The sequence below is a fragment of the Oncorhynchus gorbuscha genome, linkage group LG24, assembly GCF_021184085.1.
Source record: "Oncorhynchus gorbuscha isolate QuinsamMale2020 ecotype Even-year linkage group LG24, OgorEven_v1.0, whole genome shotgun sequence".
NCBI classification, from domain to species: Eukaryota; Metazoa; Chordata; class Actinopteri; order Salmoniformes; family Salmonidae; genus Oncorhynchus; species Oncorhynchus gorbuscha.
The window spans coordinates 11,912,498-11,939,915 of NC_060196.1; the positions used below are offsets into that span (position 1 = coordinate 11,912,498).

At 43.9% G+C, this 27,418-nt stretch overlaps 1 protein-coding gene across 4 annotated transcripts in view; it reads right to left on the reverse strand.

The window, feature by feature from the left end:
- Positions 1 to 21,400, reverse strand: part of LOC124012423 (zinc finger and BTB domain-containing protein 41-like) — a 78,742-nt gene extending 57,342 nt beyond the window's left edge. Inside the window, exons 1-7 of one of the 4 annotated variants that reach the window (XM_046326016.1) lie at positions 20,743 to 21,379; positions 20,234 to 20,364; positions 19,873 to 20,049; positions 16,047 to 16,211; positions 9,985 to 10,096; positions 9,090 to 9,217; positions 5,920 to 6,994 (exon numbers count right to left, since the gene is read on the reverse strand). In XM_046326016.1, the coding sequence (XP_046181972.1) occupies positions 6,101 to 6,994; positions 9,090 to 9,217; positions 9,985 to 10,096; positions 16,047 to 16,211; positions 19,873 to 20,049; positions 20,234 to 20,364; positions 20,743 to 21,025 (1,890 nt within the window). In that variant the 5' untranslated portion in view covers positions 21,026 to 21,379 and the 3' untranslated portion in view covers positions 5,920 to 6,100. Of the gene's footprint in view, positions 1 to 3,124; positions 3,302 to 3,501; positions 3,627 to 4,064; positions 4,596 to 5,919; positions 6,995 to 9,089; positions 9,218 to 9,984; positions 10,097 to 16,046; positions 16,212 to 19,872; positions 20,050 to 20,233; positions 20,365 to 20,742 lie in introns of those variants that run through there. The other 3 variants (XM_046326015.1, XM_046326014.1, XM_046326018.1) reach the window with 3 other exon arrangements.
- Between the last annotated feature and the right edge of the window lie 6,018 nt (positions 21,401 to 27,418).

Consider the following 27,418-nt stretch of genomic DNA (forward strand, 5'->3'; position numbering starts at 1 on the left):
GCAAGGCACTGTAAGTGTTTCCAGTTTCAGAGATTTTTGTAGTTCGTTCCAGTCATTGGCAGCAGAGAACTGGAAGGAGAGGCGGCCAATGAAAGAATTGGTTTTGGGGTGACTAGAGAGATATACCTGCTGGAGCGTGTGCTACAGGTGGGAGATGCTATGGTGACCAGCGAGCTGAGATAAGGGGGCACTTTACCTAGCAGGGTCTTGTAGATGACATGGAGCCAGTGGGTTTGGCGACGAGTATGAAGCGAGGGCCAGCCAACAAGAGCGTACAGGTCGCAATGGTGGGTAGTATATGGGGCTTTGGTGACAACAGATTGCACTGTGATGGACTGCATCCAATTTGTTGAGTAGGGTATTGGAGGCTATTTTGTAAATGACATCGCCAAAGTCGAGGATTGGTAGGATGGTCAGTTTTACAAGGGTATGTTTGGCAGCATGAGTGAAGGATGCTTTGTTGTGAAATAGGAAGCCAATTCTAGATTTAACTTTGGATTGGAGATGTTTGATATGGGTCTGGAAGGAGAGTTTACAGTCTAACCAAACACCTAAGTATTTGTAGTTGTCCATGTATTCTAAGTCAGAGCCGTCCAGAGTAGTGATGTTGGACAGGCGGGTAGGTGCAGGTAGCGATCGGTTGAAGAGCATGCATTTAGTTTTACTTGTATTTAAGAGCAATTGGAGGCCACGGAAGGAGAGTTGTATGGCATTGAAGCTTGCCTGGAGGGTTGTTAACACAGTGTCCAAAGAAGGGCCAGAAGTATACAGAATGGTGTCGTCTGCGTAGAGGTGGATCAGAGACTCACCAGCAGCAAGAGCGACCTCATTGATGTATACAGTGAAGAGAGTCGGTCCAAGAATTGAACCCTGTGGCACCCCCATAGAGACTGCCAGAGGTCCGGACAGCAGACCCTCCGATTTGACACACTGAACTCTATCAGAGAAGTAGTTGGTGAACCAGGCGGGGCAATCATTTGAGAAACCAAGGCTGTCGAGTCTGCCGATGAGGATGTGGTGATTGACAGAGTCGAAAGCCTTGGCCAGATCAATGAATACGGCTGCACAGTAATGTTTCATATCGATGGCGGTTAAGATATCGTTTAGGACCTTGAGCGTGGCTGAGGTGCACCCATGACCAGCTCTGAAACCAGATTGCATAGCGGAGAAGGTATGGTGAGATTCGAAATGGTCGGTAATCTGTTTGTTGACTTGGCTTTCGAAGACCTTAGAAAGGCATGGTAGGATAGATATAGGTTTGTAGCAGTTTGGGTCAAGAGTGTCCCCCCCTTTGAAGAGGGGGATGACCGCAGCTGCTTTCCAATCTTTGGGAATCTCAGACGACACGAAAGAGAGGTTGAACAGGTTATGAAGCGCTGTCAGCTGTATGCAGAATAGGGTGAGATCACATGTGATGGACACTAAAGAGTTTATGAAAGTCTTTAACTTGCCTCCTCCACTTCATCAATACTGACTGAAGTGTATTTAACGTGCCGTCAATCATAGCGTTCACCTGGCCAGTCTGATCTCTTATTGACGTCACTTGTTTCAATCCCTTTCAATCAGTGTAGATGATGGAGAGGAGACAGGTTAAAGAAGGAATGTTATGCTCTGAGACAACTGAGACATGGATAGTGTGTGTGCCATTCAGAGTGTGAATAGGCAAGACAAAATACTTAAGTGCCTTTGAACGGTGTATGACAATAGGTGCCAGGCGCACCTGTTTAAGTGTGTCAAGAACTGCAATGCTGCTCGGGTTTTCATGCTCAACAGTTTTCCATGTGTATCAAGAATGGTCCACCACCAAAAGGACATCCGACCAACTTGACACAACTGTGGGAAGCATTGGAGTCAACATGGGCCAGCATCCCTGTGGAATGCTTTCGACACCTTGTAGAGTCCATGTCCAGACAAATTGAGGCTGCTCTGAGGGCAAAAGGGGGTGCAAAGGTGTTCCTAATGTTTTATATACTCAGTGTATATCACACAATACCTGGATGCAACATTTTAACCATGAATATTCAACACTGAAATCGTAGTTTTCTGCTGACAACAATGAAAAATGTAGTTCAATACCTAAATGAAGACGACAGGGCTGTGTGAATCGGAAGGTACTGTTGTGTTTTTACTATCATTAAACTGAAGATATAGTTTTCATCAAAGATTCTCTGTCATTAGTATTAAGCGATCAACTGATTAATCATGGAAATGTAATTAACTAGGAAGTCGGGGCACCAAGGAAAAATATTCAGATTACAAAGTTATAATTTCCTAAAATAACTTTTCAGATATTTTATCTGATCAATTAGTCTTCGAATTAATGAATAAATTGTTGGTTACCTGCACGAACCCAGTCGTCACTATGAGTCATCCATACATCAATTGTCTTAAATCATTTATTTATTACTAACTAACTAATTCACAGAAATGCATAAACAAACAGTAAATATGGTTACAAGAAATGATAGGAGAATGTGCCCTAGTGGGCTAAACTGGCATGGCGGCTTGTTAGACAAAAGGGAAAGTGGGGGTCGACTAAGAAGTCACTACAGAGTGATAATTATAACAATTGAAATGCTAATCCTTTGCACATGAACACTCACTCATTCGGGAACAATTGCAATCAATATATATATTTACGCTTAGTGTGTCGTCTTGATCGCTGGTGAAAAGTTTGTTTCTTTTGTAGAATTGTCCTCTCTCTCTCTCTCTCTGTCGTGGTTATAGTGGATAGTTCAGAGTGACATTCATTCATTTCGTTATAGAATGAATGTTTCGGCGGTTGCCATTCTTCAAGTTCAATTATACCGAATTCCTAGCTGCAGACTAGTAATTAATATCAAAGACTTGTTCTTATTCTGTCAGTATCGATAGTCTAAGAGTTTAACCACGTGGTATGGTTAAAAGATTCAACAATGGTCCAAAACCTTTGTCCTCCCCTAATGGAGAAAAATATGGTCTAGTGATAATTTCTCAAAGTTGAGTTTTATTCGGTATGGCAGAAAAGGGCTGTCCCAGGATGTCTGACCCTAACTGGGTCTGAAGTGTGGTCAGATCCTGTGTGTAAGAGCCTGTGTGTTAAAGTTAGTCTCTGGGTCTGTCTCGGGGATGGCGTTGGACTGACCTCTGTGATGCTGTGTCTGGTACTGGCCTGGGGTGTGGCGGCGAGGTCTTTCCTAACTACAGGGGGCGCTGCTCCAGCCGCTGCTCCAGTCTGGATATCTCTGCTGTGCTGTGGGGCCTCCTCTCCTTCAGACCTCTCCTGCTTGACCCCAGGACCTGCAGCCTCTGCATATGCAGGCTGACACAAGAAGAGAGGAGGTTATTATCGGTACACGAGTTGAATTGTATAACAATGTCATAGGGAAGTCTCACAAGCTCCCCTATGGCAGAAAAAATAAGGATGTACATGTAAGCAAGTGAATAGCTGAGGGGAGTTTTTTTTAAACAAACACGCCACATTTGCTGTAGTTAAATGTTTTGTCACACTATGACACTAACCTCTATCACGATAACATGCTGGGTTGAGGTTCCACTCCCCTCACCTATAGCTATAGGTTGGTCATCTCTCCACGCATTGTGTCCCGCTGGCTTCACAAAGCTCCTGTGGCCTCCAGTGAGTTGTCCTTCATGTAAGAGAGTAATTGGGGGGAAAAGGGGTGGTTAAGTTATGTACTACAAATGCTCAACAGTATATTGTACACTATTGGCCGTCTACAATTGGCAAGGATGTAAGGTAACACTTGTCATAACTTCTTGATATTATATTTATCGATCAATGCATTATTCCATGCATCACATTCTTTAATTGTATAAAGTAATATGAAATTCAGTAAATCAAGAATCTGGTTAGAATAGTGTTTGTCTTTGTGCAAGAGTAATTTGTTCTTAATTGATCTGCCTACTGGTAAAATACAAAACAATTGTGCAAAATCGCTTAGTAATCAGGTGAAGTATTGCATTCTATCCCAAAACTGACCGAGACCCAGTTCTGGGTAACACATCGGAACGTAAGTGCTGAAGGGAACCGGGCGACAGGCCCCGCAGTCTTCTGCTAAATGTACCTCTTGCCATTCCTCTGTATCGGTCGAGGATCTTGACACTACTAGGACGACTGGCGAGGATGCGCTCTCTCGTTGTCCTCTCTGCGCGCTCCCGTGCCATCTTCAGTTCCTGTAGCTGTAGTTTCCTCCGCAATGCCCTGTTTTCTTTCTGGCTTTGAGTTATTTCCAAACGAAACACTGCATAGTCGTCGTCTACGAGTTTACAGATATCTCCCACGGCTGCATTCGCTAGAACCTCCATAATGGAGGCTATTTGAGTGTGAAAAACCATACAGTTAGCCATTGTTAGCAGGTAAAGTAGCTAGCCTTACCTAGATAACGCCTATCAACCAAGTCCTGTCTCCAACGCAAATGAACGACTACATGGGGTAAGTTATGTGTTGTGGGGCAGTTAAATTAGTCAAATTTTGAGTTCCATGTCGTTAATAAACGTATATCAATTAAAAACAATGTATTGTGTTCTTGGTCACTGTTTACTTTCGTTGCACTGAAGAGAAATGATCTTATTGGTTGGCGTCATAGCTCAAAGGGTGTGGCAAAATAAACAAATGTATGCGCGCTGTTCATTGACATACGGTAATGCTTATTACGTTACACATCAAACCTATTCACGATTAGTATATTTCAAGGGGTCTTCAATAGCGTACACAGCTTCAGTCATAATTATGGTTAAAAGCTGCCTATTTTTCTTAACATTTCATTTTAAACCTAACCACAACGCTAACATTATGCCTAACCTTAAATTAAAACTAAAAAGCAAGTTTTCAGGCATTTTTATAATAGCCAATTTTGACTTTGTGGCTGTGGAATCTAGTGAAAGCCCTTTCAAGCTCAGAGCAGTAAATTACCTTTAAAAGAATGGCTGGCAAGATCCTATCGGTGGCAAGAACAAGAACCTATTTGTTCGAAGGAAATGTTTAATTCTAAATGATAAACAAGCAAATAAGAAGTCAACGTATAAAAAGGACATGATTTGTCATTAACATTTGATCACCTATTATGGGGGTGCTTTGGGGTGTTTTAAATGGGCTTTGTCCATTCTGATAGTTTTATACTGTTTTATGAAACTTCAACCAAAAGATGGAATATAGTGGTCACTCTGAATGCAGTGGTTGACATAACGAAAGAAAAAGCCAGGGAGTGGTTATTGTGACAGGGTAGGAACCAGTGTTTCCCATTGAACTCTAATTAATGTTACATTAAACGTTTTCTCTTACTGTAGCTTGGATGTAGATAAAAATATTTATGCTTTGCCTATTACTCTGATTTAGGATATACCGTTGCACAAGCATGCTGACCTAGGCATACACCAGGTATCAGGCTGGTGTATAGCGAGATAGCTACGTTAGCCCTGACTAGGTACATTTCGCTAGCGATTAGCATTAGCTAAAACGATTTATTTTAGCCACAGCTTGCTAATAAAAGACACAATAACTGTTTGCAGTTGTAATATTTGTGTTGTGGAGAAATTACCAGGCAGGAGACGGGAGTATAGTTAGTTTTCGTTTAGTCAAAACCCCTCGTGCTCTACAGTTCCCGGCACCCTAGTGCGCATTGTGCATTTCCTATTAGGTGTAGTAAAGTAACACTGCCGTAATACATAACTGCTTAGTAACAGCATAGTAACTAATATAAACAGATGTAGATCCCAGATACGACAGCAGTCAGTAAGGTGCAATTATAGAATGCATCGCAGCTGCAGCATTGACCACGCAGACTGTCACCTCAAGTGGTTGTGATTCGTGGTAGCAGCAAAAAATGCTCTCCTTGAGTGTCACCGAGTGCAGAGCTTGGTGTGTGGGAGACAACTCAAGAAGCAAACGGAATAAACTATAAACGGACATTGCACTCAACAGTGGCTTAACACGTTTATCAAACCAAACATTGAAACACCATTATACAAAGTAAAAACCCAAACCAGTCCATGCATCAATACCGGTATGTAGTAAAATATGATATACAGCCTGGCCCTACTTTAATATTTCAGCTAAAGAATATTTCCCAGATATTCTCTGTGTATGTCTCAAGCCACACTGCTACGATTTCTCCTCGTTGTGAACACTCCTATGTCTGATAAGGTTGCTCAGGCGGGAGAAGCTCTTGTAACATAGTTTGCACTTGAAGGGCCTCTCCTTGGTGTGAACGGTCTGGTGCTGCTTGACATATTTCACCTTAGCAAAGCGCCTCCCACACGTGGGGCAAGCGTACGGCTTGTCAGCGTCTGTCCTAACGCTCGGCCTCCCACGTTGTGACCCAATGACACCAGAGGAGGTAGAAGCAGGAGTCACCCTCAGGTGGTTAGTCTTTGAGCTTCCTCCTTGACCTCTAGACATTGTTTGGGTGTTGTTGGGATTGTGTGCTGTGTTATAGTCTAGGTACCTCTCATGGTGAACGCCCATCCTGACCCTGTCTGTATTGGTGGGGTAAACCTGAGGTAACTGAGGAAGGCTAGACCCAGGCTTTCTATGAACCCAGTCACCAGGCATTAAACAAGATCCTGAAGGAGAAGACAGACTTCCTGTTAGACTCACACCAGGGGGGTCTCCCACCACTCTGTGTGAAGGCTGAAGCCCAGGGTGACCTGCTCTGTTCATCATGGTGTTTGTATCATAGGAACAGGAGGGTCTATCAGCCTCAGGCCCTGCTTCATCTCTGCACTGAGACCGTGAAGAAAAGGGTCTGGGCTGCAGACTGGACTGACCACCAGGACTGAGGTTGTTCAGTCCCCCTGTCCACTGGTTGTGCCCTGTGTAGTGGGGGTGGAGTGTCTGCCCCTCATGGTTCGGTCCTGGTTCTGACTCGGGAAGGAAGAGCGACGGCTCCTGGTCCAGAGTTCTGATCTGGGGCCAGGGTTTGTGACCAGCCGCTTCAGAGGTCCAATCTCTCTCGCCACCAACACTGGATATCAGCAGGTCCTCATGGACTGCAGACTGTAAACACAAATTGAACAGAAGAGCAAATAAAGGTTTATTTCAGAAACTCTTTGCTGTACACACAAACATGACATGATATTATAAAATGTTAACCACAATTAAGCCCATCTTTAACACTGTGATTCAAGCACCTAACAATATGGAGCCATTGGAGTTTAAAAAAAATAAAATAAAAAGTTAAATGTCCAAATGTGTTGATTCGACTGACATAAGGGAAACTCGGTCTCTGCAATGATAAAAAAAAATAACCAAGTCAATCATACAGTCAATTTTGTATTTAATTTCAACAAAATGGTCATACACTCATAACGTGAAGTACATTACTTTTATTGCACAAAACAATACATGTGATGGGTAGAATAACTTCACTATATTTACTTTTCCGTAAATCTGGTACACATCGCTTTGACGCAATTCATTTTAGAATACTTTGGAAAAGGTTCAGCATTAATAATAATGTATTACATTTCTATAGCACTTTTCATAGAATCTCAAAGCGCTTCAAGAGCAAAAAAACAACCACGCAATATATCATGATGGCATCATCATGGCATCCTCCGAAGATGGAGAGGGTCAGTTCATGGCTTGATCAGAGAGAGCTGGTCAGAGAATGGTGTCTGCTGATGATCTCGTAAAAGGTAAGCCTTTCTCCTCATCCACTCTGTAACACCCACTTGGCTGATGCTTCAGCAGCTCTGGACGCCAGAAAGCGCACCACACACAGTTCAGAATTGTAGCCTGTCGCCCTCTTTACGAAACCCTCTGCTTCAACACTGCTGGATTCCTCTGTCTCCCATTCCTCTCACGCTTCAAGCGACGACTCAAATGATGTTCTCAAAGGATCTGGAATTGGCAACCAGGTGAAACCAAAAGGATTGTACTGTTTCCAGATGCATTTTTTCAAACAAAAGCTGGCTAAGCCTAAAAGTGTTAACCTGTCAGTCGATCTGCAAATCCTTGGCTCAAAAGTGCTTGACATTTGCAATAAAAAACATGATGTTATCAAAAACAAAAGAGTTGATAAACTAAATATTAAAAACACAAAAATAACTAAATATGTACAGATTTACACATTGCTTCATGTCAAATAAACCTGAATTAAGGCACTATCATCTCATTATAAAACACTAGCATCAAACAGAACAAGGTTGTCACTTTTCATTAGTGAATAATTTTTACAGACACCATCACACCAACCATCCCCATATCATCTACTCTGCCACCTCATCATTCTTTCCTCAGTTCACCTCATCCAGTTTCCTACTACATCCTAAACCAACAGAACTAACTACAAACTAACTAGTACTACATTACATGTCACTATACTCTATACATGGGCTGTGTGCATTTTCTTCTGGTGTATCCTGAGGTAGCTCCTCTCTGAGAACCTCTTCCCGCAGTGTGTACAGGCGAATGGCCTCTCTCCCGTGTGGACCTTCAGGTGCATCTTCAGCTGGTGCTGGTGGGAGAACCTCTTCTCACACTGGGGGCAATTGAAGGGTTTCTCCCCTGTGTGGACCCTTTGGTGCCTCTTCAGGTTGAACAAGTGTGAAAAACTGGCCCGGCACAGTTGGCAGCCAAACGGTTTCTCCCCTGTGTGAATCTCCACCTGTTTGGGGAAACTGAAGGGTTTCCCACAGATTCCATCTCTACTACTGTAATTTGTCAATGGGCTTGTGTAGCAATTTAGTGTTGAGGCACTGGCATTGTCTGAGGTCTGGTTTAACATTAGGAGAGTGTGAGGAGGACGGCCAGGGAGTGTCTGTGTTGTCACAGGGTCCATGTTCCAGTTGATAGATCCTATAGAAGGCAGGCTGAAGGCAGCACCTGTTATGGGGTTAACCTGAGGTGCCATCAGTGTCTCTGAATCACAACTATAGGAGCAAGACGGAGCATCGCTAGCCGAGTCTGTGTCTGTTCTCTCCTGCCGCTTACGGACACCTCCAAATCTACGCCTCGCCCTGGTCTCAGCCAGTCTGTTGTCATGGAGATTAAGTTTGGATGTTGTTTTGTGTTCAACTGTCTGTTTCTGGTTGTGGTTAACAGGGTTGTTCACCAGCCCAGAGTTGAGGACGCTGTCCCATCCACTGACCTCCACTATGTCGCCTCTGGTCCTGGCCTGCTCAGTGATGTCGTCCCCTGGGCCCTTGGCTGCACCAGTCTGGGTCTGGGAATCCAAGATGGTCGGCCAGTCTCCTCTGTTAGCCTCCAGCCAACCACCTGAAGGAAGAGGTTAGAAAATAGACTTTACAAACATGGCAGAGAAAAGTTTACATATGGAGTTTGAGTCAATTACCTGGTCAAATTCACACATGATGTAGAATAAAAAACATGAGCTGCAGCACACCCAGAAAACGTATTTTGAGTGGAGGTGCTGACTAACGGCGAATAAACAACAGGAACCGGGATTCGGCGGACCAGCCAATGTTTTTTCACTCCTCAATTGTCCAGTGTAGTTGATCGCATGCCCACTGGAGCCGTTTCTTGTTTTTAGCTGATATGAGTGGAACCTGGTGTGGTAATCTGCTGTAATAGCCTATCCATGACAAGAACCGACAGTTGTGCGTTCCGAGATGCCATTCTGCACAGCACTATTGTGCTGCAGCATTTTTTGCCTTCTAGCTTGCACAATTCTTGACGTTCTCTCTCGACAATCCGTTTTTTTCACCCACAGGACTACCACTGATTGGATGTTTTTTCTTTGTCGCACATTCTCAGTAAACCCTAGACAATGTTGTGCATGACAAGCCCAGGAGGCCGGCCGTTTCTGAGATACTGGAACACACGGCGCACCTGGCCTGACAATCATACCACACTTAAGCCACTCATTTTTCCCATTCTAACATTCAATCAAACCGTAACTGAATGCCTCGGTGCCTGTCTACCTGCTTTATATAGCAGGCCACGGTCACGTGAATCACTGTCTGTAGGAGCAAACCCTTTTGTGAATGGAGTGGTTTACCTAATAAACTGCATGTCTCCCTTACCTTGCTCTCCCATCTTTAGTCCACTCAGCAGGTTAATGCTCTCTGGTCCGTCCTCTATCGTCTCCTCTTTGACCAACAGCAGATCAGGCTTTCCATTCTCCATGTCTACTGACTGTAAGAGATACAGAGTGAGAGGATGTTGGATCAAGAAATCTGATATGAGCACCCTGCTATGGGGCATCTTCTGATTGGGCAATGAGGGATTGTTATGCTAAAGCTAACTCTCTCTCCTCTGCTCTCATCCTTCTAGATCTATCGGCTGCCTTCGATACTGTGAACCATCAGATCCTCCTCTCCACCCTCTCAGAGTTGGGCATCTCCGGCGCGGCCCACGCTTGGATTGCGTCCTACCTGACAGGTCGCTCCTACCAGGTGGCGTGGCGAGAATCTGTCTCCTCACCACGCGCTCTCACCACTGGTGTCCCCCAGGGCTCTGTTCTAGGCCCTCTCCTATTCTCGCTATACACCAAGTCACTTGGCTCTGTCATAACCTCACATGGTCTCTCCTATCATTGCTATGCAGACGACACACAATTAATCTTCTCCTTTCCCCCTTCTGATGACCAGGTGGCGAATCGCATCTCTGCATGTCTGGCAGACATATCAGTGTGGATGACGGATCACCACCTCAAGCTGAACCTCGGCAAGACGGAGCTGCTCTTCCTCCCGGGGAAGGACTGCCCGTTCCATGATCTCGCCATCACGGTTGACAACTCCATTGTGTCCTCCTCCCAGAGCGCTAAGAACCTTGGCGTGATCCTGGACAACACCCTGTCGTTCACAACTAACATCAAGGCGGTGGCCCGTTCCTGTAGGTTCATGCTCTACAACATCCGCAGAGTACGACCCTGCCTCACACAGGAAGCGGCGCAGGTCCTAATCCAGGCACTTGTCATCTCCCGTCTGGATTACTGCAACTCGCTGTTGGCTGGGCTCCCTGCCTGTGCCATTAAACCCCTACAACTCATCCAGAAGGCCACAGCCCGTCTGGTGTTCAACCTTCCCAAGTTCTCTCACGTCACTCCGCTCTCTCCACTGGCTTCCAGTTGAAGCTCGCATCCGCTACAAGACCATGGTGCTTGCCTACGGAGCTGTGAGGGGAACGGCACCTCAGTACCTCCAGGCTCTGATCAGGCCCTACACCCAAACAAGGGCACTGCGTTCATCCACCTCTGGCCTGCTCGCCTCCCTACCACTGAGGAAGTACAGCTCCCACTCAGCCCAGTCAAAACTGTTCGCTGCTCTGGCCCCCCAATGGTGGAACAAACTCCCTCACGACGCCAGGACAGCGGAGTCAATCACCACCTTCCGGAGACACCTGAAACCCCACCTCTTTAAGGAATACCTAGGATAGGATAAGTAATCCCTCTCACCCCCCTTTAAGATTTAGATGCACTATTGTAAAGTGACTGTTCCACTGGATGTCATAAGGTGAATGCACCAATTTGTAAGTCGCTCTGGATAAGAGCGTCTGCTAAATGACTTAAATGTAAATGTTAAATGTTATGAGTATTGTGTAAACATGTTAGTTGATTTGATTACTTGACACTTGAATTGTTTGATCATTCAAAGGCATGGTCCCACACTTAAGACAAAATTGATCAAGAGCAGGGCCGTATCCACAAACCATCTCAGAAAAGTTCTTAGGAGTTCTGTTAACCTGTTTTAAGACAACAACATCAGAAAACATCTTAGAGTAGGTTTTAGGATGATGTTAAGACACTGCCCAGACAAACTCTGAGCCAGGAGTAAAATAAACTCAGAAAGGTTTCTCAGCTTGTAATCACGACAGTTTGAGTTACTGCAAAGGAAAGATAGTGATGATGCTTATTGACATTGGTTATTCCCCATCATTTGAAACAATCGTGATGAGGCATCGGCAGTTTCGAACTCTAAAGCAAGCTTCAGAAAACCATGGTGAATGTGACTGTACATCAAATGTTGCAAATGTTTGGTAATCATTTCCGGCTGACGCGATCACTTTGCCTTCTCTTAATTGTCGTGACATAACTATCATTAATGTGATGACTTATTTATTGAATCAAGTAACTGTTTAATTGTTACTCAATTAAATTAATGTAACCATTAACTCATTAGGAATTTGGGGCACCACGGGAAAAGTTGTTTAACGAGTTACTATCTCCCGACTTAAACTCTAAAGATATCAATATATCAATAACAGCCGTTTATCAATCATTACCTCATCAGTCTCATTCTGAATGTCACTGTAACGAGTGCACTGAGAGTCGGGAAGCAAGTTCAGGGAGTGAGTGATTTAATAAATAAACGGGAGCGGACCGGTCACCTCTGCTGAGGCACGGGAAACCTGTCAATCCAGCTGAGACGCAGGAGCATGGCGAACTAGAGCGCAGGAGAGAAAGCATACCTGACGGTACCCCCTCCCCAGCGCGTTCGGCTCCAGCCGCAGAACACCAAGCCAAGGGACAATCCCAGTGATCAGGAGAGAACCAGTCACCCCTGCTGATGCACGGGTACCTGCCGCTGGCTGGGTCGCGGGAACCCGACAGACCGGCTGAAGCAGGGGAGCCCGGCGAGGAGGCAGGGCAGCCCGGCGAGCCGGCTGAGGAGCCCGGCGAACCGGCTGAGGAGCCCGGCGAACCGGCTGAGGAGCCCGTAGCGGCACCCGGACCCAACATCATTCCACCTGACACAAAAAACACTCCCTGATGCTTCCCTTAGGTGAGGCATTTTTATGTAACGAGTGCGCTGAGAATCAGGAAGCAAGTTCAGGGAGTGAGTGTTTTAATAAATAAACGCGCAACTAAATACAAAACAAGAAACACAAAAACACCTGGGTAAGGAACCAAAGGGAGTGACATATATAGGGAAGGTAATCAGGGAGGTGATGGAGTCTAAGTGAGTCAGAAGATGCGCAGGTGCCCATAATGATGGTGGCAGGTGTGCGCCATAATGAGCAGCCTGGTGACCTAGAGGCCGGAGAAGGAGCACATGTGACGGTCGCATACTCCTTGATATCTGCAAGAACCCTAACCTTATTGATGAATCAGCACAATCGAGAGCATCCTGGCGGGCTGTATCACCGCCTGGTACGGCAACTGCTCCGCCCTCAACCGTAAGGCTCTCCAGAGGGTAGTGAGGTCTGCACAACGCATCACCGGGGGCAAACTACCTGCCCTCCAGGACACCTACACCACCCGATGTTACAGGAAGGCCATAAAGATCATCAAGGACATCAACCACCCGAGCCACTGCCTGTTCACCCCACTATCATCCAGAAGGCGAGGTCAGTACAGGTGCATCAAAGCTGGGACCGAGAGACTGAAAAACAGCTTCTATCTCAAGGCCATCAGACTGTTAAACAGCCACCACTAACATTGAGTGGCTGCTGCCAACACACTGTCATTGACACTGACCCAACTCCAGCCACTTTAATAATGGGAATTGATGGGAAATGATGTAAATATATCACTAGCCACTTTAAACAATGCTACCTTATATAATGTTACTTACCCTACATTATTCATCTCATATGCATACATATATACTGTACTCTATATCATCGACTGCATCCTTATGTAATACATGTATCACTAGCCACTTTAACTATGCCACTTTGTTTACTTTGTCTACATACTCATCTCATATGTATATACTGTACTCGATACCATCTACTGTATGCTGCCCTGTACCATCACTCATTCATATATCCTTATGTACATATTATTTATCCCCTTACACTGTATATAAAACAGTAGTTTTGGAATTGTTAGTTAGATTACTTGTTGGTTATCACTGCATTGTCGGAACTAGAAGCACAAGCATTTCGCTACACTCGCATTAACATCTGCTAACCATGTGTATGTGACAAATAAAATTTGATTTGATTTGATTATACAAATTGGCTTAATTATTTATTTACTAACTCAATAATAACACATACATAAACAAACACACACATATAGGTTATTGATTACTAGCGTAATACAATGAAAACAGGTCCTTAGTGGACTAACAAAAGCATGACCGTTTGGGAGAGTCAATGGGAGGGTCAACTATCATTGTTATATTTGGAAGATATGCCCACGGAAATACGAATACTTAGCACCCTGACTACCGCTCATTCAGATTAGAAATGCAATATATTTTACGCATAGCTGTCCTTGATCATCGCCTATCTCTGTTGAACTCGATGGGTCCTGTGGTGAAGTTGTCGAGGGATGTGAGACTCTGTTTGTCCACCTTAGGTCACAATGTCCTTTGTAGTGCTTATCTGGTAGTGGAGTGGTTGTTAGGACAGATACTTCAGATGTACCAATGATCGTCTGAGATGGGGTTTCTTACTTCCAACCTTGTGTCTTTAGTCAAAGTTCTAGGACCACCTTTACATGCACAGCTGCAGATTGTGAATGTTTCTGGTTGCGTAGTGGAGGTTATCTTCTCATCTTGTGTTGAGGTTGAGAGTTTCTAACTATTTCAACATGTGGACCACGGTCTCACGTCTTTTGGTCTCAATGGTTGATTATTCAGGGTTCAGCTCCCGACCACTTTACACGCCAGTAGTAACCCGTCAATGTTCTGGTCTCAACATTTTCAGCCATGTAGCCACCGCTCCTGGTCTGGTAGTTTCAACCATTCGTAACGTCCGACTCACCGTCCGTCTACTTGGTCTCAAGGTTGATTATTCAAGGTCAGGCTCTACATTTCGTTACCAAGGCTTTTATCCCCGGGTAAAAAGTGGGCGTTCCATCACGCAGACACAATGTCTGTGCTCACTTGGATGTGCTTACTGACAGGGCACAAGTTTTTTGAAAATAATTCTCATTTAGAAGGCTAAAATCACATTGCTATCTTCACAAGTATTCTCATATTTAATCATGTATTTTATACAACATTTAAATGTAAAGTTGATACAGAATGCTTACACTTTCAGATTTACTGTTACTTTGTTATACCATCCTTAATGACATCATAAAATAGTAAACAATATGATTATTCTTTAGACCCCCCCCCCCCCCCGACCATTCTTATCTTATGATTATTGTTCCAAAGTTCACTCTTTGGCCATTAGAGCTTTTGGTCTTCTGTGGACAAAGGCCTTTCTTTGGTGGATAGAGGGGGTCTGGCTATATTCAAACATTTGCCTAGCTGATGGGTCCTTTAATCCACTGTCAGGAGACTCATGACATAATTCTTACTTAATATGTTGGCATGAATAAACTTTGCAACACATCTCCTATGCATACAGTTGATCAGGCTGTTGATTGATTGATTTGTGGAATGTTGTCTCACTCCTCTTCAAGGTTCTGGAAAAAAACAGTCCAAAACGGAGAGGTGCCGGATCCTGTTCCTCAAATTAAGCACCGGTTTTAGAATATTGACAAGTTCCAGTTGGGATACAAGTGCGCTCTGATCATCTCAATTCTTATTTTGTCCAAAAAAGTGTCAGTCTCGAGTGATTGACAGTATCAAACACAAGACAAGGCTCAGGCATATTTTTGAGCAGCTTGATGTTAAACTCCAAAGGGATAACTTGAAATAACAATGTAGGTAATTAAATCATCTTTAGGCATATCATGTGAAATAGGCCCCGTGAAATCATTGTCAAATGCACAAGAGATACTGTTGCATGTAAGTCTAGATCATGTATGGATTGATCATATAGAAAAATCAACAACTCTAAAGCAATTGCCTGTCTACCCTTGACTCACTGCCTTTTCCTATTATCAAGACACCTGCTGATAACGCTTAACTGGTTAGGACATCTCATGAAGTGTCCTAAATCTTTGTCGGCTAGGTGGGAATCATATGACTGGAGAGGTTTCATGCATAGCTTTCATTTTTACCCATAAGAGTAAAATGTCTCTTAGCACGTACGACCAATTTTCTACACAGAGACACTTTATGGATACAGGCTCAACAAATAGTCTCAGAGTGGTGCTGATCCAGGATTTGTCTACGTAATCTTATTCATTACGATCTAAAAGTTAAAACTGATCTTAGATCGGCACTCCTGCTCTGAGAGGCTTTGTGGATACAGGCCCTGAACTAATACCATTCAGACAGTAGTTCAGTGGGCTCACCTCAGTTAGACTGTGTGTGGTCCTGTGTTGCTCAGCTAGTTCCGCTGTGGGTTCAGGAGGAGGTGTAGTCTGGTTGTCCTCCATGACCATGGTCCTCTCAGGGTTCCCCAGACCCTCCTCATACCCCTCGACCTTCACCAGCAGCACCTCTGGATCCTCCTCATCCTGGAAGAGACAAGTGATGCAGATTAACCAGACATATACTCCCTCAGAGGTGTATCATACGAAGCCAGCTAGATCTACTCAGGGTTTTCTAAAGCTAACCAGCTTCACATTCCAGCTCAGGCTTCATCAGTACCACGACGGTGGATATTGCGCATCCATCCATCCATCCGCTCGCCGCTAACTCTAAGCAGGCTTGTAAGTGCACGTGAATGTCGCTCATGGCTATTCGAACACCGAACTCTTCATTGAGACAATGCTAAAACATCAACCCATGGGAAAGTCAGTGCCACATTTAGATTTTATGCCAAAATCAAAATGAAGGAAAATGTTATCTTGCAAATCCAGCACGATATGGTGTGAAATGTGGATTTTAGACGGATTTTTGCCATTGTCATTTTATTACTTGCCGTTAATGCAGTCTTTTTTTCCCACTCCTATCAAGAAATATTTTTTATGTCATAATAATAATTGTATTTTTCAAACAGAAGTTTTACTGTGCTGTAAAGTTTCAAATGCATTCTGTCATTACTAAATAATGTGACAGGTATTTGAACATGTTACACTTTTTTTAACACGCAAAAAAAAACATTTGATTTAATACAAATATTTAAATCCTCTTACTCAAATGAAGGGGTGATGATGCAGTCTTTGCGAGAGGGAGATAATCTGATTTAATTAGTTCTCAACTCGCAGCTCAGACACTTCATTCAGGATAAATGGAGCTAGCCCTGAGTTAGCCTGCCCGGAAGCAGGTTAGTTCTGAAGGATTTGTTGCCATAGAAATGTACCTGACTAAAAGGTGACTGGATATCCCGAGTTGAACTCAGAGTTGATCAAAGTTACCTCACTAACTCCTCAAACCTGATTCATAGGATACCCCTCAGGTACGTACACATGGATAATAAACACTCGTTCAACATGTAGTGTTTACCCATCCCCACTACATGAGTCCTATACTGTAGTTACAGAATGACTTCATTGTTGTTAAACCCATCATGGTGGACGTAAATAAGATGTGGCTTAAAGGCAATTGTCTTGGTTGTCTAGCATATGCCTGCCCATATCATAACCCCACCGTCACCATGGGGCACTCTGTTCACAACGTTGACATCAACAAACCACTCGCCCACACAACGCCATACAAGTGGTCTGCGGTTGTGAGGCCGGTTGGACGTACTGCCAAATTCTCTAAACCGACGTTGGTAGAGACATGAACATTCAGTTCTCTGGCAACAGGGCTGGTGGACATTCCTGCAGTCAGCGTGCCAATTGCATGCTCCCTCAACTTGAGACATCTGTGGCATTGTGTTGTGTAAGCAAAGTCCACATTTTAGAGTGGCCTTTTATTGTCCCCAGCACAAGGTTCACCAGTGTAAGGATCATGCTGTTTAATCAGCTTCTTGATATGCCACAACTGTCAGGTGTATGGATTATCTGTTAAAAAAAGGAGGAATGCTCACTAAGAGGGATGTGCACAACATTTTAGAGAAAAAGCTTTTTGTGGATATTGGAACATTTATGGAATCTTTTATTTCAGCTCATGAAACATGGGACCAACACTTTACATGTTGTGTTTATATTTCTGTTCAGTGTGTGTGTGTGTATATATATATATCTCAATCATTGTGGAACGAACAGCGGACTGAAGATGGGACGGTCGGGCATTTGTGTGGTTGAGTCCCTTTCTGCTGTAGCATGCTCTTAACAAGGCAATGACACTTTGTAGCTCCTTGCTGAAACAAGCAACATGTTCGATTACGCCATCATTGACTTGAATGGGGTTGTATTATGCCATCATTGACTTGAATGGGGACGCCTGTTCTATTAATTCTAATTCTATGCAGAACATGCAGTCAGGAGCAAAGGAGAGGAGAAAAAGTGTGCTGTAGTGTAGGTATATTTAGGAAGTGTATATTGGTTATAAAGCGCTGTCAGGTGTATGCAGAATAGGGTGAGATCAGATGTGATGTGTACTAAAGAGTCTCAATGAAAGTCTTAGAATGAAAAGTCCCATTTTGTGTTTATTAAATATAAACAAGTTTTAAGTACACCATATGAAAACCACACATACACACGTCTCAACTAGAAATCTGCATGAACTGCATTCATTTTTTAAAAGTGTCTTGGGGAAAAATGAAGGAGTTGAATGGAAGTAATGAAACAGGCATTTGTGAACATCATATAGCCTATGCAGTACAAACACTATGTAAGAGACTCATTAGGCTTATATATGCCTTATATCACACGTGTTGATGCAATGTTGTACCCATGAATATTCAACACTGAAATCTGTTACTCTCATAATTCCAAATTCATCTGTGGATCTTTTCTGCAGACAACAATGAAAATTAACCTTGGCCTTTAAAGAAAGACTCAGCGTTATGAGGTTGCCACAAGCAGCACTGCAGAAATTGCAATGAGCGTGATGCAAGACATTGCTCTCACAGTCACGGAGTATCTGTGCATGTGCACGGGTTCACTTCACGCTGCTACGTGTTACGTACAGTACCAAAACCGCAGAGAAGTTAAGCCTCACATTTAGCTGTTGCACAAATTGATCCACTACACATTGTTTACTTTGTGCATGTAAGTCTATCGAGTGGAATGGTTTATTTCTATGTTATTGAGTGGAATGGTTTTTCTTTTGGTGTATCCTGAGGTAGCTCCTCTCTGAGAACCTCTTCCCACAGTGATTACAGGCAAACGGCCTCTCTCCCGTGTGGACCTTCAGGTGCATTTTCAGTTGGTGTTGGTGGGAGAACCTCTTTTCACACTGGGGGCAGCTGTAGGGTTTCTCCCCTGTGTGGACCCTTTGGTGCCTCTTCAGGTTGCCAGCCTGGGCGAAGCACATGTGACACTGGGTACAGCTAAATGGTTTCTCCCCTGTGTGGACCCTCTGGTGGATCTCCAACTTCTGGGTGCAGCTGAAGCCTTTCTTACAGAACATGCAGAGGAACCGTTTCTCTTTACTATTGCCTGATGTGGCCCCCCCTCCCTGAGCCTGGGCTGTAGCCCTGTCGTTTGAGTTCAATACCTGATCGAAAAGGACATGGCCATGTGAATCGGAAGGAGCAATCGACATAGACACTGGGTCGCGATCCCTGAGTTTGTGTAAAGGGGAGTGGGTTGCGACATTTAGATTTGTCTCTAAGCTTTCCCTGTAGTCTAAGAAGTCATTGGTGCTGCTCTGTGAGTGTCCTTCTCGTAAGTGAGTCTCGTCTGCATTCCATGTCAGAGGAGCGTCACCCTCCACTTTCACAGTCACCTCATCTATTACTATAACCTCCCCTTTCTTATCTAGGCACCCGTCAGAGTATACACTATTACTGCACCGGTTCCAGTCCCCTCTAAACAGATCAGTCTGTGTCTCTAAACCCAAGGATATGTTGCCAGGGTCCACCTCTGTAGTGTAAGAACAAGATGGATCATCAACACCAGTGTCTAACGCATCAACATCACCATCCCCACGGGAATGAACAGGCCTCTGGTGAAATACTGATAAGTACTCTGAGCCGGGAGCAGGGGGACAGCCCAGTCTCCCAAGCCCCAGTCTCTCTGGGTCTGACCTACGGTCAGATCCTGTGTGTAAGAGCATTTGTGTTACAGTTAAAGTCTCGGTGTCTGTCTCTGACTTGAGGACGGCGTTCGGCGTTCCACTGACCTCCGTGACGCTGTATCGGGTTCTGGGCTGCGCAGCAGTGGTGATGGTGGGGTCCTCTGTGGCTACAGGGGGCACTCCAGCCGCTCCAGTCTGGATGTCTCTGCTGTGCCGTGGGTCCTCCTCTCCTTCAGACCTCTCCAGCTTGACCCCAGGACCTACAGCCTCTGCATCTGCAGACTGACACAAGAAGAGGTTATTACTGGTACATGAGTTGAATAGGATAACAATGGCATAGTGAAGTCTCACAGGCAGATAAATGAGGATGTACATGTTAGCAAGTGAATAGCTGAGGGGAGCCTTTCTGAAATAAACTGGCCACATTTGATGTACTGTAATTTTGATGTAATACTATTACACTAACCTCGATCACGATAACGTGCTGGGTTGAGGTTCCACTCCCCTCATCAACAGTGATTGGCTGGTCATCTCTCCATGCATTGTGTCCAGCTGGCTTCACAAAGCTCCTGTGGCCTCCAGTGAGATGTCCTTCACCTGAGAGAGTGATTGGGGGAAAATAGGTGGTTAGGTTAACTACTGTCAACGCTCAACGCTATAACGCACTATTGACAGTTTTGACACTAGAATTGTTAAGAATGTAAGGTAACACTAAGCATAACTTCTTGATATACTATTTATAGATGGATTGACTGTTACATGCTTCATATGGTTTTCAATTAATAGGAAATGCAGTAGATCAAGAATCTGGTTAGAAAATGAGTGTCTTTCTGCAAGTTAGTTAAGTAATCAGTGGAATTATTGCATACTATACAGAAACTAATCAAGACCCAATTCTGGTTAACCTGTTGTTAACGCATCGAAAGTCACACATGGGCGACAGGCCCCGCAGCCTGGACCTTCAGAAAAATTTACCTCTTGCCATTCCTCTGTATCGGTCGAGGATCTTGACACTACTGGGACGACTGGTGAGGACGCGCTCTCGCGTTGTCCTCTCTGCGCGCTCCCGTGCCACCTTCAGTTCCAGTAGCTGTAGTTTCCTCCTCAATGTCCTGTTTTCTTTCTGGCTTTGAGTTATTTCTAAACGAAACACGGCATAGTCGTCGTCTACGAGTTTGCAGACCTCTGCCACGGCTGCATTCGCTAACACCTCCATAATGGAGGCGATTTGAGTGTGAAAAACCATACAGTTAGCCATGTTAGCTAACGTTAGCAGCTAGCTAACGTTAGTCACCTAAATAACAAATCTATCAACCAAGTCCTGTCCTAAACGCCAATTAAAAACTACCTGGGGTAAGGATGTGATGCTAAGCAGTTAAATTAGTCAAATGTAGATTTCCACGCTGTTAATAAACGTCTAAATAACAACAAAAACTCTAAAGTGGAAATTGTTCTTGGTCACTTCTGTTTACACTTCTTCTTCGGTGGTTTGTAAATCGCGTTTGACAACCAGCTTTAGTGATGCATTACCGCCACCTACTGGACTGTGGACCAGAGATGGAGAAAATCTAAAATTGAACTACAAAATTAAACCATTCCCCCTATCGGAATACATAATTAAATACAATATCACCTTAAGGTTTTCTTAACAATTCAATTAAACTTGGCTGTTCAATACCATTATTTCTTGATACTAATAACAAACTGTCCCTTCCCCTCCCATATTCCTGGCACTGTAATAGAATGTGTTACACTGTCTCCATCTCCTGGCACTGATCACACTTCCCAGTCGGATGTTTCCCTAATTTCAAAGTGCTGTTAAGCCTTGTGTGTCCCAGTTCCATCTTCCTCCCTTCTCTCTCGGACCTCCCCCACATTTTCCTGGATCTTTTACAGGTGTCTTCCTCTTCCCTTCCCTCCCTGTTCCTCAACTCTTGCCAATAGTTATTTAATTTTAATTTTTTACCACTCTTCTTATTAATCTCTTGGCCTCTGCTTTACTTAATAGAAAGGACCTTATTGGTTGGCGACATGACGGCATAGCGCAAAGGGTGTGGTTAAATGAAAAAGGTATGCTGTCCTTTGAAATGCGGTACTGCTTATTACATTACATCAAATCTCCTATGATCAGTATCTTTCAAGCAGAGAGCAGATTTGTAGATTTGTTTAGAAAGAACAGAGTGTTAGTAAGAATAGAGTACAAAATAATATAATTACTTTATTCCATACACACTGAATAAAAATATGAGTTACACTTCATATTAGGATATTTATTTATTGAAATAAATCAATTAGGCCCTAATCTATGGCTTGCACATGACTTGGAATACAGATGCATCTATTGGTCACAGATACCTTTTAAAACAAAGTAGGGAATTGTTCAGAAAACCAGTCAGTATCTGGTGTGACCACGTCATGCAGCGCAACACAGCGCAATCCTTCTCATCGAGTTGATCAGGCCGTTCATTGCGGTGTGTGGAATGTTGTCCCGCTCCTCTTCAATGGCTGTGGCGGGAAACTGGAACATGCTGACATACGCGTTGATCCAGAGCATCCCAAACATGCTCAATGGGCGACATGTCTGGTGAGTATGCAGGCCATGGAAGAACTGGGACATTTTCAGCTTCCAGGAAATGTGTACAGATCCTTGCGACATGGGGTCATTGAATTATACTGAAACATGCAGTGATGGTGGCGGGTGATTAGCATGACAATGGGCCTCAGGATCTTGTCGCGTTCAAATTGCCATAGATGAAATGCAATTGTGATTGTTGTCTGGAGCTTATGCCTGCCCATAACATAACCCCACCGCCACCATGGAGGCACCCACACAACGCTGTCGGCCATCTGCTCGGTACAGTTGAAACAGGGATTCATCTGTGAAGAGTACAGTTCTCCAGCGTGCCAGTGTTCATCGAAGGTGAGTATTTGCCCACTGAAGTCGGTTACGACGCCAAACTGCAGTCAGGTCAAGACCCTGGTGAGGACGACAAGCACACAGATGAGTTTCCCTGAGACTGTTTCTGAAAGTTTGTGCAGCAATTCTTCGGTTGTGCAAACCCACAGTTTCATCAGCTGTCCGGATAACTGGTCTCAGACAATCCCGCAGGTGAAGAAGCCAGATGTGGAGGTCCTGGGCTGGCGTGGTTACACGTGGTCTGTGGCTGTGAGGCCGGTTGGATGTACTGCCAAATTCTCTAAAACGACATTGGAGATGGCTTATGGTAGACAAATGAACATACAATTATCTGGCAACAGCTCTAGTGGACATTCCTGCAGTCAGCATGCTAATTGCACGCTCCCTCAAAACTTGAGACTTCTGTGGCATTGTGTTGTGTGACAAAACTGCACATTTTAGAGTGGCTTTTTATTGTCCCCAGCTGATTATGCTGTTTCATCAGCTTCTTGATATGCCACACCTGTCAGGTGGATGGATTATCTTGGCAAAGGAGAAATGCTAAATAATACGGATGTAAACATTTGTGCACAACATTTTAGAGAAATACGTTTTTTTGTGCATATGGACAATTTCCAGGATATTTTATTTCAGCATAAAACATGGAACCAACATTTTACATGTTGCGTTTATATTTTTGATCAGTGTACATCACCTCAATAGGTTAAATATTCAACAGACCTCGTTCTAGCCTTGGTACTGCCTCTCTAAAAACAGGTATTTACACAAGTCTGTTTGAAATGACAAGTTAACAAAGGGTTAATTACCCTCTTACCCAAAGACATTTCCCATGATAACTATGTCAGCTAAACAGTGTTTTCCAGATATTCCTTGCGTACATCTGAAGACACACTGCTATGATTTCTCCCCGTTGTGGACACTCATATCGGATAAGGTGATTCAGGAAGTAGAAACTCTTCTAACACAGTTTACGCTCACGAGGAGGAAGGATTAACAACAGGTCAGAGGTAACGTGTCAAGGTAGACCTACCAATTAGTTATTATTTTCACTGATATCAAGTTTGTTTATGAATTATTAGGGGATTGAAACTCGCAATTCTGTTACCAAATTGGAAACGGAATTACTGCGATTGACTTGGCTACAATGGGAAATGATAGTAGTCACAAACCGCAGTTGGGTCACCTGCTATTGTCCTTCCTTCCACTGGCACACTGGTATGTTCAGCTCATCTTTCTGTCAGCTGGTGGTTAAAGCAAAACAATGTGGACAACCCCTCACACTCCCTCTCTCTCTGCCTCTCTCTCCAGTTAATGTCTCCTACCACCTACCCTCTTTCCATTTACTGTGACAAGCATCCTCACTCACTGAGCACTGACGGACACTGTACGTCCATGGTAGGGCTCAGTTTTTTTCCCACAAGCACATGGAGTAGCCAGCTAAATAGAAAAAGAAGCCAGCCAGGATCCCCCGGGTTAAGAACTTTTTGCCAAACAAGCTCTATTTTGGCGGCCTCTGGTACATTCTATTGGCATCCGAAATACACAGCAAAATGATTGAATACGTTACTGAGTTGTGTTGTGGTATTGTGTTATAAATGACTGAAAATGTATGAATTCAGTGTATTGTTAGTTGTTTTGGATATTGTCTAGGCCTGTATGATCCGGACTGTTTTCTAAGTGAGAGAACATTACACACTTTAAAAAAAAACATTTAACCTGTCTTCTCGAAGATAAAGTATTTTACTGCAAGATATGAATTGCTTTGGTACTGTAGTTTAACTGACACCTGGCCCAGAAATACACTTTTCATACACGGCCACAGAGAAGTCCAATTAGAAAATCCCTAATTCTGTCTTCGGTCAGCTGTTCATTCCACACCAAAAAAATCAACTGTTATTTTATGGCATTTATTTTAAAATAAGGCTGTAACGTAACACGTGGGAAAAATTGTAGAAAAAGTTCAGGCCAAAAAGTTCAATCTTGGTTTCATCAGACCAGAGAATCTAGTTTCTCATGGTCTGAGAGTCCTTTAGGGGCCGTTTGGCAAACTCCAAGCGGGCTATCATTTGCCGTTTACTGAGAAGTGGCTTCGGTCTGGCCACTCTACCATAAAGGCCTGATTGGTGGAATGCTGCAGAGATGGTTGTCCTTCTGGAAGTTTCTCCCATCGACCACAGAGGAACTCTGGAGCTCTGTCAGAGTGACCATCGGGTTCTTGGTCACCTCCCTGACCAAGGCACTTCTCCACCGATTGCTCAGTTCGGCCGGGTGCCAGCTCAAGGAAGAGTCTTGGTGGTTCCAAAGTTATTCCATTTAAGAATGATGGAGGTCACTGTGTTCACGAGGACCTTCAATGAGGCAGACATTTTTTGGTATCCTTCCCAAGATCTGTGCCTCTGCAAAATCCTGTCTTGGAGCTCTTAGGGCAATTCCTTCAACCTCATGGCTTGGTTTTTGCTCTGACATGCACTGTCAACTGTTTGACCTTATATAGACAGGTGTGCCTTTCCAAATCATGTCCAATAAATTGAATTTACCACAGGTGGACTCCAATCAAGTTGTAGAAACACCTCAAGGATGATCAATGGAAACAGGATTCACCTGAGCTCAATTTCGAGTCTCATAGCAAAAGGGCTGAATACTTATGTAAATAAGGTATACATATGCAAAAATCTTTTTTAAAAAACTGTTTTTGCTTTGTCATTATGAGGTATTGTGTGTAGATTGGTGAGGGAAAAAATAATTGAATCCATTTTAGAATAAGGCTGTAATGGAACAAAATGTGCAAAGGATCTGAATGCACTGTAAAAGGCCACTTTAAAATGTGCAGTTTTGTCACACAACACAATGTCTGCACTTTTGTGGATAGAAACTCATTCTGATTGGCTGGGCCTGGTAGTGGGTGGGCCTTTGCCCTCCTAAGCCCACCCATGGCTGCACCCCTGCCCATTCATGTGAAATCCATAGATTAGGGCCTAATGAATTTACTTACAGTGGGGAGAACAAGTATTTGAAACACTGCCGATTTTGCAGGTTTTCCTACTTACAAAGCATGTAGAGGTCTGTCATTTTTATCATAGGTACACGTCAACTGTGAGAGACTGAATCTAAAACAAAAATCCAGAAAATGACATTGTATTGCTTTTTAAGGAAATAATTTGCATTTTATTGCATGACATAAGTATTTGATACATCAGAAAAGCAGAACTTAATATTTGGTACAGAAACCTTTGCTTGCAATTACAGAGATCATACGTTTCCTGTAGTTCTTGACCAGTTTTGCACACACTGCAGCAGGGATTTTTTTAGCCCACTCCTCCATACAGACCTTCTCCAGATCCTTCAGGTTTCGGGGCTGTCGCTGTGCAATACGGACTTTCAGCTCCCTCCAAAGATTGTCTTTTGGGTTCAGGTCTGGAGAATGGCTAGGCCACTCCAGGACCTTGAGATACTTCTTATGGAGCCACTCCTTAGTTGCCCTGGCTGTGTGTTTCAGGTTGTTGTCATGCTGGAAAAACCAGCCACGACCCATATTCAATGCTCTTACTGAGGGAAGGAGGTTGTTGGCCAAGATTTCGTGATACATGGACCCATCCATCCTCCCCTCAATACGGTGCAGTTGTCCTGTCCCCTTTGCCGAAAAGCATCCCCAAAGAATGATGTTTCCACCTCCATGCTTCACGGTTGGGATGGTGTTCTTGGGGGTATACTCATCCTTCTTCTTCCTCCAAACACGGCGAGTGGAGTTTAGACCAAAAAGCTCTATTTTTGTCTCATCAGACCACATGACCTTCTCCCATTCCTCCTCTGGATCATCCAGATGGTCATTGGCAAACTTCAGACGGGCCTGGACATGCGCTGGTTTGAGCAGGGGGACCTTGCGTGCGCTGCAGGATTTTAATCCATGACGGCGTAGTGTGTTACTAATGGTTTTCTTTGAGACTGTGGTCCCAGCTCTCTTCAGGTCATTGACCAGGTCCTGCCGTGTAGTTCTGGGCTGATCCCTCACCTTCCTCATGATCATTGATGCCCCACAAGGTGAGATCTTACATGGAGCCCCAGACCGAGGGTGATTGACCATCATCTTGAACTTCTTCCATTTTCTAATAATTGCGCCAACAGTTGATGCCTTCTCACCAAGCTGCTTGCCTATTGTCCTGTAACCCATCCCAGCCTTGTGCAGGTCTACAATTGTATCCCTGATGTCCTTACACAGCTCTCTGGTCTTGGCCATCGTGGAGAGGTTGGAGTCTGTTTGATTGAGAGTGTGGACAGGTGTCTTTTATACAGGTAACGAGTTCAAACGGGTGCAGTTAATACAGGTAATGAGTGAAGAACAGGAGGGCTTCTTAAAGAAAAACTAACAGGTCTGTGAGAGCCGGAATTCTTACTGGTGGGTAGGTGATCAAATACTTATGTCATGCAATAAAATGCAAATTAATTACTTAAAAATCATACAATGTGATTTTCTGGATTTTTGTTTTCGATTCCGTCTCTCACAGTTGAAGTGTACCTATGATAAAAATTACAGACCTCTACATGCTTTGTAAGTAGGAAAACCTGCAAAATCGGCAGTGTATCAAATACTTGTTCTCCCCACTGTATTTCATTATATGAACTGTAACTAAGTAAAACTTAACTAAGTAAAACAGAGTACATCTGACTCTGGGGAAGTAGATAAAGGGATCAATTTCCAGAATCCCAAACTATGCCTTTGATGCTTTAATATTTCTA